A 16,204-nucleotide genomic window follows, 5' to 3' on the forward strand; every position below is an offset into this window, starting at 1 on the left:
GGCGGGGGGGAGGGGGGCTCACTCTTGTAAAATAGGTCTATTTTGCGGAGTCTCAAAGGGCAGTTAATTACTTGCCTAAGAACTTTATTACAAAATAGCTCTCCCTGTTAGCTAGTTCCTGTGTCCCACTATACATATAATAAGAAAGATAATTATATTTGAGAGCTTATGAGAAAACCTAACATGCATTTTTTAAGGGAGGTTCATAAATTTTGGCTGTCTGAAATGACAGTGTATTCTTCAGCCCTTTTTCTCTGTGACTCTTGCTGATTGTATACAAGAGTCCTTTTGTCTTAGTTAGTACTAGTTCACAGTTATGAACATTCAAGAAATATCAAGCCAGCTTCCTTTTTTTTTATTTTAAAAACTGTGTTTTCCCAATCAAAAGAAATTAAATTTGTTGATGTACTGCTCTGAATAATTCTAGGATGCTTTGACCTTCCATTTCCCGATGTTACTAAACTTCCTTTCCTTCCTTTTCATGTTTCTGTGATCTGGATAGCTTTAGTGATTTGTTCTGCTAACCAGGTTGTTGTGGTTTGTTTGTTTTCCCTTGCCTTCAACCCATTTTTCGTTCTTTTATTTTTTAAATAGGTTGTATGGTCATATAGTTCAAGCATCAAAAAGCATAAAAAGAAATATAGTAAAACGATTCCTACCCTTGTTCCCAGTTTGCCTAGGTCCTATCTCTGTCAACAAATAACCCACTATATTGTTTAGAATTTCAAGGAATTTTTCAAGCCGAAAGAAATCTCAACTTTTCTCTCTTCCCTTTTCTTATGGACAATACACAAATGTTTCCTTTTTCTTTTTCACTGCTGCATAACAGCCTATTATATGGACTGATGTACCATGATTTATTAACCAATATCCTGTTGATGGGCATTTATGTTGCTTCTCATCCTTCACTATTAACAAACAGTTCTGCAATGAGTAACATTGTACATACATCAGTTCACAAGTGCAAATTCCTAGAAATGTTGTTGCTGAGTAGAAGGGTATAAGCAGTTGTAATCTTAGATTTTGTCTAATTCTAGTTGTGTGAATTTACACTACCAGCAGGAACATGTGTGTCCGTTTCCGCATAAGTTCACAAATTCAGTGTGTTATCAGACTTACATGGTTTTTTGGTCAACCAGACAGGGAAATTTGGTATAGTTTTTATTTAATTTACTTAAGTAGGGACTTCCCTGGCGGTGCCGTCCAGTAGTTAGGACTCCACGCTTCTACTGCAGGGGGCATGGGTTCAATCCCTGGTCACAGAACTAAGATCCTGCATCCCTCAGCAAAAAAAAATTTACTTAAGGATGAGTGAAATTGAACATGTTTATAAGTTTTTTGTTTTTTATTTATTTGTTTTTGACTGCGTTGGGTCTTCGTTGCTGCGTGCGGGCTTTCTCTAGTTGCGGTGAGTGGGGACTACTCTTTGCTGTGGTGCGCGGGCTTCTCATTGCAGTGGCTTCTCTTTTGGGGAGCTTGGGCTCTAGGTACACGGGCTTCAGTAGTTGTGGCTCTCGGGCTCTAGAGCGCAGGCTCAGTAGTTGTGGCGCATGGGCTTAATTGCTCTGCGGCATGTGGAGTCTTCCCAGACCAGGGCTCGAACCCGTGTCCCCTGCATCGGCAGGTGGATTCTTAACCACTGCGCCACCAGGGATGTCCAACCTTGATAATTTTTAATTTTTCTTAGTTCAGCCTGAGAAAGGGATTTGGGGTGGCTGGTGTATTACTGCCAGGATGCACTCATAAGAATTTTAGAAGTTCTAAGGTTAAAGCAAATCATGGATTTCAAAACTTTGGCAATAAAAAACATGACACAGGCGGGAATTCCCTGGAGGTCCAGTGGTTAGGACTCCGTGCTTCCACTGCTGGGAACCCGGGTTCAATCCCTGGTCAGGGAATTGAGATCCTGCAAGCCACAAGGTGCAGCCAAAACAAAACAAAACACATGTCACGGGCTAAATGATACTCTTTACTATTTAGTAAGAAACATTCAGCAATAAAGTATCATTTATCTTCATTCTCAGTTAAATTTTGACATCTCTTTTCTCTTTTTGTTTTTATTATGGCAAAATATACACAATATAAAATTTACCATTTTAACCATTTTTAAGTGTACAGTTCAGTAGTATTAAGTACATTTACGTTGTTGTGCAACCATCACCACCATCCATCTCCAGAACTTTTTCATCTTCCTAAACTGAAACTCTGTACCCATTAAACAAAACTCTATTCACCCCTCTTCCCATCCCCTGGCAACTACCATTCTTTCTGTCTGTATGAATTTGAGTACTCTAGGTACGTCATAAAAATGGAGTCATACAATATTGTCCTTTTGTGTCTGGCTTATTCATTTTGCATAATGTCTTCAAAGTTCATCCATGTTGTAGCATGTGTCAGAATTTCACTCCCTTTTAAGACTAAATAATAATCTATTGTATGTATATACTACATTTTGTTTATCCATTTATTCATTGATGGACATTTGTGTTTTCTCTGTTTTAACAAGGTTGTTAAATAAAATCCTATTTTATATTAAATGACATTTTCTTTTCTTTCATATAATCAGACAGATTCTTTCAAAATGGGACAAGAGTTCCTGAAACACTTCCCTAGCAGTGCAGACAAGCTAACTAACCTTAACCTGGTTTCTAGAACTTTAAATTTAGATATGGCGGACCAAGTTGTGTCCCAAAAAGCTGCTGAGTGCCATAAATCTAGTAAAACATCTATCGGTGCCACATCAGAAGGACTCTTGTTGCAAGATACCTCTAGGATGGGGTGCTTCAATCAAACACTTTCAACCAACAAAAGTAGTTATACGCGTTGTAATCTTCAGTCATACCACCTACTCAGTAAAGAACAAAGAAGAAACACTCTTCAGAAAGAATCTTTAATATTTATGAAAGGAGTTATGGATGAATGTACTCATGTAGCAAATTTCTCAGGTATTAATTTTTATATGAAATTGAGAATATTTGCTGATGATATGTGATAATCATGCTGATGATATGTAAAATATGTGAAATATTTTTAAGGATGCTTTACAAGATAATTTCATATTTTCAAGAATATATTTATTGTTGGCTCCACAATGTGTTTTCTAAGATAAGTTGGTTATGTAAATGTATCATATTTAAATTTTATCCATGAAAATCTAAGACCATTTTATTAGTTCTTCAAAAACATTGGGTTTTGTATCTTCTTTAGAATATTCATCTCAATTTTGTATTAGAGATGAATATTATAATGTTATGGTATAGTATAGTTGATTTTTTAACTTAATCAAAAATTTTAGTTCGGCAAATGTTTTACTTACTGCATTGTATGGTGTATTTTATTTTCCAATATGATTACTCGTATTTATATAAAATTCGTAGAGCTTCTTAAAAGTATATATGTTGCATCTTAAAAAAATCCTGTACCTAGTTCCAGTTGACCCAAGCCTCATCATAGTGGTTCAAGCCAAAGAAGATGCCTATATTCCACGAACAGGAGTTCGAAGTCTACAAGAAATTTGGCCTGGTTGTGAAATCCGATATCTAGAAGGGGGTCATATTAGTGCTTATCTTTTTAAACAAGGACTCTTCAGGTAAGATGATTGGTCTAACAGGTGTCTATTTATTTGTTGTTTGTTTTGGGGATGTTTTTGGCTCAACAAATATAAAGATTGGGTATTTTTATTATACATTTTAGCCCTCTTATTTCCTTCCTGCCTCTCTCAATTCTCACATTGTGATACTCTTTCCTATCTTGTCTTCTTATTTTCTTTTCCTTCTAGAGAACTAGGAAATAGCATATGATAGGTGTGGTTTGTTGTGTGGTTTTACCCTCTTCAAATATTAATAGCTAGGTGTTTTAGGGTGTAGGGAGGAACATTAGGGTTTGTAAAACTCGCTTTGGCTCATCATGAATTTTTCACTCCACTCTGATGTTCTTCTCTCAGAATGACCTGAGTATCTGTGGAATAATCTAGCAATGTTTTTCAGTAGCAGGTGAATATTGAACCCTAAAAGAGAAGTGAAATACTGGTTTTATTGTTAATAACCTTATATGACTCTGGTATTTGCTAAAATTTATAACGACTTTTTGCTATTATTCTAGTTTTTTGATAATTTTTATTTCTACTTCTATTCAAATTTGATTGTAACAGGTATCATTGGAATATTTATCATTAATGGTTAAATTAGTTCACATAAAGTGTTTAGACCAGTGCCCTGTGCAGTGTTCCAAAACTGCCAGCTGGATAGCGGTATAATAGAAGAATGCGTGTGCTGTATGTGTGACATGTTTTAGTTCTTTTTAACCTAAGAAATAATTCTTTGTATGTTGTTGCTTATGTAGTTCAGTTTATAGATATCACCTTTTTGAGGTACATCTAATTCTCCAAGTCTGTAATGTCCTCAAGAATATAGTAACCCTTTCTTTTTATAGTACGATCTTTTAAAAAATACTCATGTATCAAGCCTTTGAGTCCCTGTTAGTTGGTGAGTGAGCAGACTACTTATCCAGTACTCAAGTGACCCTCTGGCACAGCAAAACTAAGACAAAAACAAACGAAAATTGTGAGTACTTAGTGTTGCTAGGGTTGCTCAAGAGTCTAAAGTTCTCTTATACATGTGAATGCAGGGAATGCACATGCTTGTTTTAGTAAATCGTTGTCAAATTTCTTTTACTCTTTTATGTATCTATGTGGGAGTGTGGCTGAGAGGCATTAGGAAGAATAGAAGTCAGCAGTAAAAACTCATAAGTGCTAATCTGAAGGCTTCATTTGAGAAAGAGATAAATGTTAGCTATCAACATGTGCCAGGTACTAGAGCAATTGCTTCATATGTTATTTTTAATATCACCTTTACACAGAAACACAGGAAACAAAAAAGATTAAATAACATGCTCTGGTGGAGTAACTGCTAAGCCATTTGGCCTCTCCTACTCCCCACTAGTCACTTCAAAACCTAACAAAGTTTAGATGACATTGGAGTAGTAGAATTTTACAAATTCAGGCTTTTCATTCCCCAGATTTAAAAATAAAACAAGCCGGGCTTCCCTGGTGTCGCAGTGGTTGAGAGTCCGCCTGCCGATGCAGGGGACACGGGTTCGTGCCCCGGTCCGGGAAGATCCCACGTGCCGCGGAGCGGCTAGGCCTGTGAGCCATGGCCGCTGAGCCTGCGCGTCCGGAGCCTGTGCTCCGCAACAGGAGAGGCCACAACAGTGAGAGGCCCGCGTACCAAAAAAATAAATAAATAATAAATAAAATAAAACAAGCCAATCCTTTATGTGCTCTAATAATTTGGGTTAAGTTATTTAGAACTGATTGATAATACAAATGAATGAGACTATTCAAATGATTTAAAATGCATATGTAGGGCTTCCCTGGTGGCGCAGTGGTTGCGCGTCCGCCTGCCGATGGTACACAAGCCCAGATTGCAACTTTAGACCTCATTTTATAGATTTTTGAGCCAAATACACACAAACATTATACAAAGCTTTGTCTTTTCAACAAATTGGAAATCACAGTCTGTAGCAGGTGCCAGTTTTAAAGTTAATATCTTTTTAAGGATGTGGGGAAATGCTTAGTCAAACAAGTATAACACAGGATTAATATGATCTCAGTTATCATTTAAACTGGGTGAAAGTACAGACATAAGCATTAAAAAAAAAAGCTTGTAGGAAAAGATTAAATGTAGATATCTTAGAGTGATGGGATTATGACTTTTTTCCCTTTTTCTGAATTTTCTACAATTAAAATATATTTGACAATAGGAAAAAAAATAAGCCTTAAAAATAATATCTTATGAACCTGGGCCAGATCAGTTTGACTCTTCCTTTCCAATTAAAATACTAAAATACCTAGTGGAGTTAATGTAGGAAACTAAGGCTTTTAAGTTCAGTTGCTGTATCATAATCTATGCAGTAGATTGAATACTACATTTGAAAAGTTCTATAGCCAGTTAATTTTCAACAAGTAACAGAATAAAAAGAAACCAGTTCCTTTTCATTTTATCATTTCATATTTTATACATAAATGTATACATATATAAATTTAAAGGCACAAAAAAGTGCTTCATAGGAAAAGATGGCATTTATGAACCATCGGTTGGAAGTACATTTGAAGTTTTCCAGTAGTGGTGAAGTTACATGGATCCAAACACTCACCCTCGCGTACCTGCCTCTTCCACAGCTATTGATATTTGGAGAGGAGGTCAGCTTGCAAGACACAGGTTATTTGGAAATAACTTATAGTAAAAACACTGTCTGTCCCCCTTTTTTGCTAATTACTTGTAGTTTTTCTTTCATATTTAATTTTAGGCGCGCCATCTATGATGCATTTGAACGCTTCCTCCGTAAATACGCTAACTAATGGGATCACTGTATGTAACCAGTGCAGCCATCATGTTTCTTACGAAAGGAGTTTGATCCTTTGATGATGTGAAGAACAAGCAGACAGCACTATATATCTAATTGCTGTCAATTTAGTCTGGAATTCAGTGTTACAGATCAGTCAACTATAATCTTTAAATACATTTGAATAATTGTAAACCAATATTTGGATGAAATAATGCTGAACTATTTTGTACTATTTGTGGGAATCCCATAAAATCAATATGTAGTCTGTTGTTACTATTTTTGTAAACTGTAAATTTTTAATTATGAATAATTTATTAATTTAAAATAAATGTATTCATAGAAACGCTATTGGTTTTTAAAGAACTGCTAAATCAAACTTAGTGTGTAGTATGTCACCCTGTATTGTATATATGCCCTTACATGACATTTCTAGTATTGACTTGATTCGAGAAACATGTTTATTTCTTTTATGGATCCACAGTGAATTTATAATCTTATTTTCAACTTTAATTTTCTGCCATGGATACTTATCATGTGTAAAATCAGTTTTAACTTTGAATACTAAAAAATCCTTTTTGCTTTCTACTTAAGTACTTTTAATAATTAAATTGAATGTGAGAATGCAGATAAGATGCATAAGACTTGGCTAAACTTTAAAACTTTGCCAAATATTAGGTTAGAAAAAAATGCCAAACATTTTTCCCCTACTTGAAAAGTTTCAATTCATGAACACTGAAATAATGAAAGACCTATTGCAATAATTAATAACTGTTTCTTAACATTTTCTTGTATACATACTCTGAGTTTGCTAAACATCTAACTTAGGCCAAGTACTTAACAGCTTTGGTTTTTTAATTTCAGAAATTAATGGCCACATATGAAATTGATCTGTCCGTTTAAACTTTATTTTACAGAAAAGAAATAATAACTAGTAACTTTTTAAAATGGAATATTATATGGCTACGCTTGGTGCTTTCCTTTTATTTTATTTTACTTTAAATTTTTTTGGCTGCATCGCACGACCTGTGGAATCTTAGTTCCCCGACCAGGGATTGAACCCAGGCCCTCAGCAAGAGCACAGAGTCCTAACCACTGGGCCGCCAGGGAATTCCTGGTGCTTTCTTTTTATGTTAAACTTCTCAAGCCAAGAACTAAAATGTTTTTAAAAGTAGAAAATATTTGGGGTTGAGAAAAAATATATTTGAGTTTTATTTTTTTGAAATATGTGTTGTCTGTGGGTTATTTTAAAATATGTATTCCTAGTCTAGTAAGGATATTTGAATTATAAGATGCCTTTGTAGCTTTTTAAAGGAGATTTTATTTGTCCCTCTAATGCCTCCATCACCTTAATTTTTTTAAACTATTTTTAAATGATTAATGTGAAGTCACTGATGGCATACAGTGTTGTAAATTCTGTAAAACCACTTTGACATAACAAACAAACATGGTTACAGCCATTTGAGCTATAGCAATTTTACATGTTCAGATTAGAACCTTTACTTTTCACTGAAAGTATGAAATCTAAAGTTCTCCAACAAAATACCCTTTAAAGATAAAGTAAACCTTGTTGTTAATTGAATTACAAGTATTTTCTTATGTATTTAGTGAGGTGATTGAATGCTTTCTGAGCAATGGCTTTAGTGAAACCAGTACTTTATTTTTCACATAAATGTTTCCTACTAAGCAATAATGTACTATGGTATGTAACTTTCTATTGGTAAAAGAATGAAATTTCATTTCAGTTTAATTAACTCTTAGGCATAACTAATTTCTCCCAAATAAATGTGAAAGAGGTGTTTTCAGAATTTCTTCTCTTGTCCAGATGTTCTAAGAATATATCCACACAACTACCTAAAGAAGTGCTGTCTGCCATTTTGAAGATTGGGTACATAAATTGCTAGAAATTCATTTAGCCCAGAGTTGCAAACTGGCAATCAGTACAGGACAGCTTGTCCCACAGTTGTTTTATTCAGTGTGCATAATATCTCGAAAATTTTTGAATTCAAAAAGTCTTTAGACTGGGTATGCATTCCCCAGTTTGCCATAATCCACCAAACAACAAGCTCTTGTATTAGACTACTTCACTACTTCGTGTTTCCCACTTAGCCCTGAAGACATCTGAGCCTGACACCCCGACTTAGATCTGTGGTTAAAAAACGTTTCTGAATTTCATGATTTGATAATGTTGTAAGTACTATTAAATCATTTTAGCGTATGCATTTTAGATTGTTTCTTATGAATGTAAATTTTAAGGTGGTGCTTTCTTTTATAAAGATTATTGAATTATTGACTCTGTAACTGAAATTTTAAAAATCATTTCCAAATATTTTTTACTTAACAATAAAAGTCTTAAAAATTAATTACTTGTTATGTTCAAGAGGTATTATTCTAAACACAGAAAACCCGTGTCACATTTGATTAATATAGCTAAACTTGAACTAAGTGTGTGTTCCTTCTTAGTAAAATTATGACCCAAACAATGTAAGGCAAATATAAGCAAAGGAGTCTCTAGCAAAACAGTATTCAGTATCTACAACAAGAGCCAAATTTCCCCCCAAAAAATGTGTGATGTCAGGGAAACCAGAATTCTGACGGACCAATCTAAATGTTGTGTAACTCACTATTAGATATCATTACATTTACACTAGTAAATGTACTGCAAACAATTAAAATCTAGAGATAAGAACTATAGGACTGGGAATGGGGGTCCTGAGCAGAGGCTGCTGTAGAAACTCGGTTTGGAAATAAAAGATTACGGCAGATTAGACAAAGGGAAAAGAGGTACATTTTGACTTTTTTTTTTTTTTTTTTTGTCGGTACGCGGGTCTCTCCCGTTGCAGAGCCCAGGCTCCGGGCGCGCAGGCTCAGCGGCCATGGCTCACGGGCCCAGCCGCTCCGCGGCATGTGGGATCTTCCCGGACCGCTCGCTGCGGGGGCCTCTCCCGTTGCGGAGCACAGGCTCCGGACGCGCAGGCTCAGCGGCGATGGTTCACGGGCCCAGCCGCTCCGCGGCATGTGGGACGCAGGATCTTCCCAGACCGGGGCACGAACCCGTGTCCCTTGCATCGGCAGGTGGACTCTCAACCACTGCGCCACCAGGGAAGCCCCCTGATCCAAATATTTTTTACTTAACAATAAAAGTCTTAAAAATTAATTACTTGTTATGTTCAAGAGGTATTATTCTAAACACAGAAAACCCGTGTCACATTTGATTAATATAGCTAAACTTGAACTAAGTGTGTGTTCCTTCTTAGTAAAATTATGGCCCAAACAATGTAAGGCAAATATAAGCAAAGGAGTCTCTAGCAAAACAGTATTCAGTATCTACAACAAGAGCCAAATTTCCCCCCAAAAAATGTGTGATGTCAGGGAAACCAGAATTCTGACGGACCAATCTAAATGTTGTGTAACTCACTATTAGATATCATTACATTTACACTAGTAAATGTACTGCAAACAATTAAAATCTAGAGATAAGAACTATAGGACTGGGAATGGGGGTCCTGAGCAGAGGCTGCTGTAGAAACTCGGTTTGGAAATAAAAGATTATGGCCGATTAGACAAAGGGAAAAGAGGTACATTTTGACTTTTTTTTTTTTTTTTTTGTCGGTACGCGGGTCTCTCCCGTTGCAGAGCACAGGCTCCGGACGCGCAGGCTCAGCGGCGATGGTTCACGGGCCCAGCCGCTCCGCGGCATGTGGGACGCAGGATCTTCCCAGACCGGGGCACGAACCCGTGTCCCTTGCATCGGCAGGTGGACTCTCAACCACTGCGCCACCAGGGAAGCCCCCTGATGTGCCCATTTTAAAAAGCTTCCTTAAAGCCATGACAAACCAATCTATAATTTAAGATTTTTAAAAAAAGCAAGTTGCAGATATGGTTTTATAGTATTATATAATATTAAGAAAAACCTTAGAAAAGGATAGATATTTACAAAGCAAAATGTTATGACGCTGAGAATGTTCTTTATACCCTCAAGGAATTGAAAGAATTTTGAGAGTGGTAAAGGAGTTTGATAATAGAACAATCCTGAACTACATAAAGGGGACAGCTCATTAGTTAAAGAATAAATACTAATCATCTGTAAATAAATTACTTATAGAAACAAACAACAGAAAACAAAACTAAGGATAGGTAGGGTCACACAGGTCAAAGACAGATGAGGAATCATATTTTCTTGATAATATTTTTAGTGCAAATTAACCAAGGAAATATCAGATTATACAGAAATAACTAATCACTCTAAAGTCAAACACAGCTAAAGTGAAAAAAATTTATGAATGTATCAAAATTTCTTGACAAAATTTAGAACTGCAAATTTGACCTAGGAAACTCAGTCAAAACAAAGGTCTTCAGGTTCCCTGGCGGCCCAGTGGTTAGGATTTCAGGCTTTCACTGGCACGGCCTGGGTTCAATCCCTGGTCGGGAAACTGAGATCCCGCAAGCACTTGGCATAGCCAGAAAGAGAAAGAGAAAGAAAGGAAAAAATAAGTCTTCAAAGAATGTTCACAATATAAAATTAAGAGGGACAAGAATTGACCTCACATAATTATTTTAGTTAAAAATTAGCATTAAAATGAAACTAGCTTAACTGCTCTATAGAAAAATTGATCAGAGTTAATTTTGTTTAGTGGAATTTGCTCCTGAAAATATTTTATAAGTGTTATGACTAGGGCATGCATTGTCCTGAAGGTAAGGTTAAGGATTTTGGTATTTATGCAAAACTACAGGAAGGCATTAAGGGTTTTTTTCAGGTGGCGCATGTGGGGATGGTGTGGGGAGATGTGGAGTTGTGGGAGATTGAATATGATTTAATGCATTTTAAACAGCTCATTCACTCTGGCTGCAGTGAAAAGAACTAGTTGTAGGGGGCCAGCAGTCTATGCAAAGAGATCAACTGGCAGGCTATCAGAGTGGTCGAGGTGAGGGATGATGATAGCTAAAATTATGATGGCAGTGGATACAGAGAGAGTTGGATGGATTCCAGAAATGGATTTCAGGTGATGGATTGGTGATGAGTTGGAATAGAGGATAAGCGAGTGGTGACTTTTCAAAGAAATAGAGAACCCTGGAAGACCAGTGTGAGGGAATGGATCTAGAGTCTCGTCTGGCATGTACAGATTTTTGATGTCTAAAAAGAGACAGTAGCATATATGAACCTGAGGCTCAGAGAAGAGGTTTGGGTAAAAGAAAAAAAACTTGCAATCACTGGTGTTTATAGGGTAACTGATATTATAGGTATGGTTAAGATTTTGAGGAGTCTAGGGAAGAAAGAGAACAACGGTTCTCAAACTTTTTGGCCTCAGGAATCATTTATACTCTTAAAACTTGAAGACCCTAAGGAGCTTTTGTTTATGTAGATTACATTTATCAATATTACTACATTACAAATTAAAACTAATAAATATACATATATTATAAATTTATTTTATTTATTTTAGTTTTATCTGCATTGGGTCTTCGTTTCTGTGCTCGGGCTTTCTCTAGTTGCAGCGAGCAGGGGCTACTCTTCATTGTGGCGCGCGGGCTTCTCATTGCGGTGGCTTCTCTTGTTGTGGAGCACAGGCTGTAGGTGCGCGGGCTTCAGTAGTTGTGGCGCACGGGTTTAGTTGCTCCGTGGGATGTGGGATCGTCCTGGACCAGGGCTCGAACCTGTGTCCCCTGCATTGGCAGGCGGATTCTTAACCACTGCGCCACCAGGGAAGCCCTAGAAATCTTTTAAAATATTGATTAATTTTAAAATAACAATAGTAAACTCATTACATGTTGTATTAGATTTCTAGGGTTGCTGTGAAGAAGTAACACAGACTGAGTGGCCTTAAACAACAGAAATTCTCTTGTAGTTCTGGAGGTTAGAAGGCCAAAATCAAGGTGTCCACAGGACCATGCTCCTTCTGAAGGTGTTCCAGTGAAAGATGTGTTCCATGCCCCTCTCCTAGCTCCTGGTGGTTGAAGGCAATCTTTGTCATGCCTTGGCTTATAGATGCATGATTCCAATCTCTGCCTCCTTCCTCACATGGCATTCTCATTCCTGTGGTCAAATTACTCTCTTCTTATAAGGACACCAGTCACTGGATTAGGGCCCACTCTAATCCAGTATGGCCTAATTTTAACTTGATTACATCTGCAAAGACCTATTTCCAAAGATCACATTCACTGGTACTGGTGGTTAAGACTTGAATGTATCTTTTGGCAGACACAATTCAACCCACGAATGCTAACATTTATAACGTTTTTAATAAAAATAACTTTGTTTTCCAATACACCCCCCCCAATTTTTTAGTGAGTAGTGCAGCATTATTTTAGTTTTGTAAAACTTTTAAATATCTAACTTCATGGAAGACAGCTGGACTGCCATATCTGCTTCCGCATTTAATCTGTTCTGAAAGGTTAAAGTATATGAAGAAAATCTGGCTGGAAAAAGGAAAAGTGTTTTCCTTTTCAGATAATTGAGGGTATTCTTCTTTGATACTACACCCAAATACTACAAGTGATAGTTTCTTAAACGCTGCAATGTGGTATCTCAAACCATATTAACTTTTCATTCTTTGATTCATTAAAAACCATTGTTCTGTATCCTGGAACAGAAACAGGATGTTAGTAGAAAAAGTGGTGCAATCTGAACAAAGTCTGTAGTTTAGTTAATAGTGTTGCACCAATGTTAATTTCTTAGTTTTGACGAGTTTACCACAGTTATGTAAGATTTTAGGGGTAGCTCAGTGAAGGTCATATGGGAAATTTGGCTACTGTCTTTGCAACTCTTCTATAAATTTCAGATTGTTTTGCATTAAAAAGTTTTTTTAATGGATTCTCATATTAACATGTTTATTAATGTTTTGCAATTAAAAAAATATTTTCACCTCTTACCTTGCTTTATCATAACAAATGGGTTGGCAGTAATGGCTGGAATTATTATGTCCATTTTATAAAAGAAAAAACAGTGAAAGAAGTTCAGATACTTGATAAGATTCTCACTGTTGAATGGTAGAGCCAGAACTCTTCCCCTTCCCCTCCTTCTGTCTCAGTCTTCCAGAGAGATTCCTCTTAGCCTGGGCTAAGGACTCTAATCTTTTATTTCTGTAACTTTTATCGTAGCCCTTATCTCATTATATTTATTTTATTTTATTTTTTTATGTGGACCATTTTTGTTAAGTCTTTATTTAATTTATTACAGTATTGCTTCTTTTTTATGTGTTGGTTTCCTGGCCCCAAGGCATGTGGGATCTTAGCTCCCCGACCAGGGATTGAACCCGCACCCCCTGCATTGGAAGGCGAAGTTTTAACCACTGGACCACCAGGGAAGTCCCTCATTATATTTAAATAGTCAACTATCTGTGCCCCATCCTTTCCAAACCCGGTCTGTGAAAGAAGCAGGTCTGATTCATTTTTTATGCATGCATAGTTCAAGGAATACCAGATGGTCCATTAAAGTTTGCAGAATGATTCCAAGGGCAGTGCTCTTTCCACTATACCAGGTTATAGTTTTAAACTAAAGTTGACCCCTGAAAATCAGGGGTTAGGTTAAGAACGCTGACCCTCTGTGCAGTAGAAAATCCTCCTGTAATTTATAGTCAGCCCGGCACTGAGTATACTTGGTTCCTCCATATCCCCTGTTCTGCATCCCCATATTCAACCAACCCTGCTTGGTCCTGTACTGCTGTAGTATTTATTATTTTTAAAAATCCGGGTGTAGTTGGACTCCAGCAGTTCAAACCCCTGTTGTTCAAGGATGACTGTATATTATTTAGATTCAGCAGCTGAGGAGAGCAGGAGGCGGTCGCCTTGGTGGAAGATCCTGTTCTTTGGGGTAAACTGCAATCTGCTAGGGATACTTCTGCAGGCTCCGGTTAGAAGTGAGACGTCCAAGGATCACTCTTAGATAAAGTAGTCACCAGGGAGTAAAGTGAGAAGCACCGTGACAGGGGTAAAATTCAGAATAGGCACCGCGCTTCCAAGGATAGCAGCAGCGCTGGTCTTCTTGCAGATCTACCGCCCACCTCGGCAGCAGCCCCGGCTCGGGCGCTGGGAAAGTTCCAGCACGTCAGGCACCTCCGGCTCCAGCAGCTCCTCTGCCAGTCAAGTCCTTCTCCACACAGATATGACAAGAGGCGGTGTTCCTGCTCCCAGTCAAACCACCCAAAAGAGATGGAAGAGGAAAGAAAAGGAGGAGACGTTCCCCCTGTCCCCACCCCAAGGGGCGCCAAGCATGGGAAAGCTCACCAAGACTGTGACCAAGGATCATGGCATGGAGATATTCTCCACCTGTGGGAAAATTAAGACGATGGACACGCCTGTAGAAGGGAAGCACCCTGATCTATCTGAAGGCCGAACAGTAGAGTTTGAGAATCCGTTTCGAGGCGACAAGGCCCCGAAGCACATGGACAGAGGATAAATTGATGACCAGGGGACCAGTGCCACCGGTGTGCTGGCCCCCTGGCCTAGGCAGCCCCCCAGGTGATCTAGCCCTCCCGGGAGAAAGCTGCTACTGGTTCCCCGGTGGCACAGGTCATGCCCCGCCGAGGCTCAGGTCTCTGTGTGCCACTGACCCCCCTTTGCCGGCCACACCACTGTCCCAATTCCTCTGAGTAAGCGGGGCCACTAAAGTTCATGTCCCCTGTAATCTATATCCCACGCAACTCGGTTTTGTCACTGTTCTACAATGGAAGATAGGAAAGAAATCCTCTCAGAGGCAGGCTTCTAAACCAGCAACTGAGACTTATCCTGTGAAGGCTGAGCTCTGGCTGCAGGAGTGCTGTTGGTTTGGGATGGACCTCCAGGTTCCTGGATAGAAAGCTCACACATTTCCAGCTCCTGTAACAGGGTCGGTTCAGTGGCAAAGCCAGCAGGGACAAACAAGGCTCCAGGTGGCAATGTGGCCCCTGCTTGGGTGCACATTTTTCCTTTCCATAGATGACCTGGGGCCCCACTGGTGGCCTGGTCATAATCTTGCTTGTTACCCTGAGAGATCCTTCAGGAAAAGGGGGGAAGCTTTGCTGCAGCTGCCTTTTCTGTTAGGCCTGGCCCCTTGCTCAGCTGCTTGAATCCTTTTCTGACCTCTAGGGCCAAAACATCCAGAGAAGAGCCTCTCTCTGTTATCCCATGTCAGTTGACATCAATGGTTGTCTTTACATGTACTCATGCACATATATGTACACGCTACATCTCCCTTTCTCTCTCTGAAATAGGTGAACAGGTCAAGAACAGCTCTGCAGAGTCATCACGGACCCGCCTGTGGCTGGTATACATGGTGGTCCTGAAGGTTACCTTGGCAGCATCTACATTGTTTGGGCTTTTATTGTATAGTCAGTATAATGGAGGAGAGGGGCTGGAGGTTGAATTAATCACCAATGGACAATGATTTAATCCATGATGCTTAAGTGATGAAACTTCCAGAAAAAAATCCATAAGCAGTGGGATTCGGAGAGCTTCTGGGTTGGTGAACACATCAAGGTGCTGGGAAGGGGGGGTGGGCGACATGCTGGGAGAGAGCCTGGAAGCTCTGAGTTCCTCCTCCCCCTTACCTTGCCCTGTGCATCTCTTTCATCTGGCTGTTCCTGAGTTGTATCCTTTAAAACCAACTAGTAAATATTAATAAAGTGTTTCCCTGAGTTCTATGAGCCATTTGTTCAAATTATCAAACCTAAAGAGGGGGTTGTGGGAACCTCTGATTTGTAATTGGCTGGGCAAAAGTGTGGGTGGCCTGAGTACCATGTTTGTTGCAGCTGTCTTAAGTGAGGGCAGGGACTTCCCTGGTGGTCCAGTGGTTAAGAATCCACCTTCCAATGCAGGGGACATGGGTTCGATCCCTGGTTGGGGAACTAAGATCCCACATGCCGCAGGGCAACTAAGTCTGTGCACC

General features: G+C 38.7%; 2 protein-coding genes across 6 annotated transcripts in view; one reads left to right on the forward strand and one right to left on the reverse strand.

Annotated features, from left to right (window-relative positions):
* ABHD18 (abhydrolase domain containing 18) overlaps nucleotides 1-6,693 on the forward strand; it is a 39,712-nt gene extending 33,019 nt beyond the window's left edge. For all 4 annotated transcript variants that reach the window (XM_007121214.3, XM_055086218.1, XM_028492292.2 and 1 more), the window contains 3 exons: nucleotides 2,567-2,945; nucleotides 3,427-3,589; nucleotides 6,307-6,693. In XM_007121214.3, coding sequence (XP_007121276.1) covers nucleotides 2,567-2,945; nucleotides 3,427-3,589; nucleotides 6,307-6,358 — 594 coding nt within the window. In that variant the 3' untranslated portion in view covers nucleotides 6,359-6,693. The remainder of the gene's footprint in view (nucleotides 1-2,566; nucleotides 2,946-3,426; nucleotides 3,590-6,306) is intronic.
* Nucleotides 1-16,204, reverse strand: part of MFSD8 (major facilitator superfamily domain containing 8) — a 125,883-nt gene that overhangs the window by 91,027 nt on the left and 18,652 nt on the right. The gene's annotated exons all lie outside the window — the stretch shown is intronic.

This window comes from Physeter macrocephalus, chromosome 7 (genome assembly GCF_002837175.3).
Source record: "Physeter macrocephalus isolate SW-GA chromosome 7, ASM283717v5, whole genome shotgun sequence".
NCBI lineage: Eukaryota > Metazoa > Chordata > Mammalia > Artiodactyla > Physeteridae > Physeter > Physeter macrocephalus.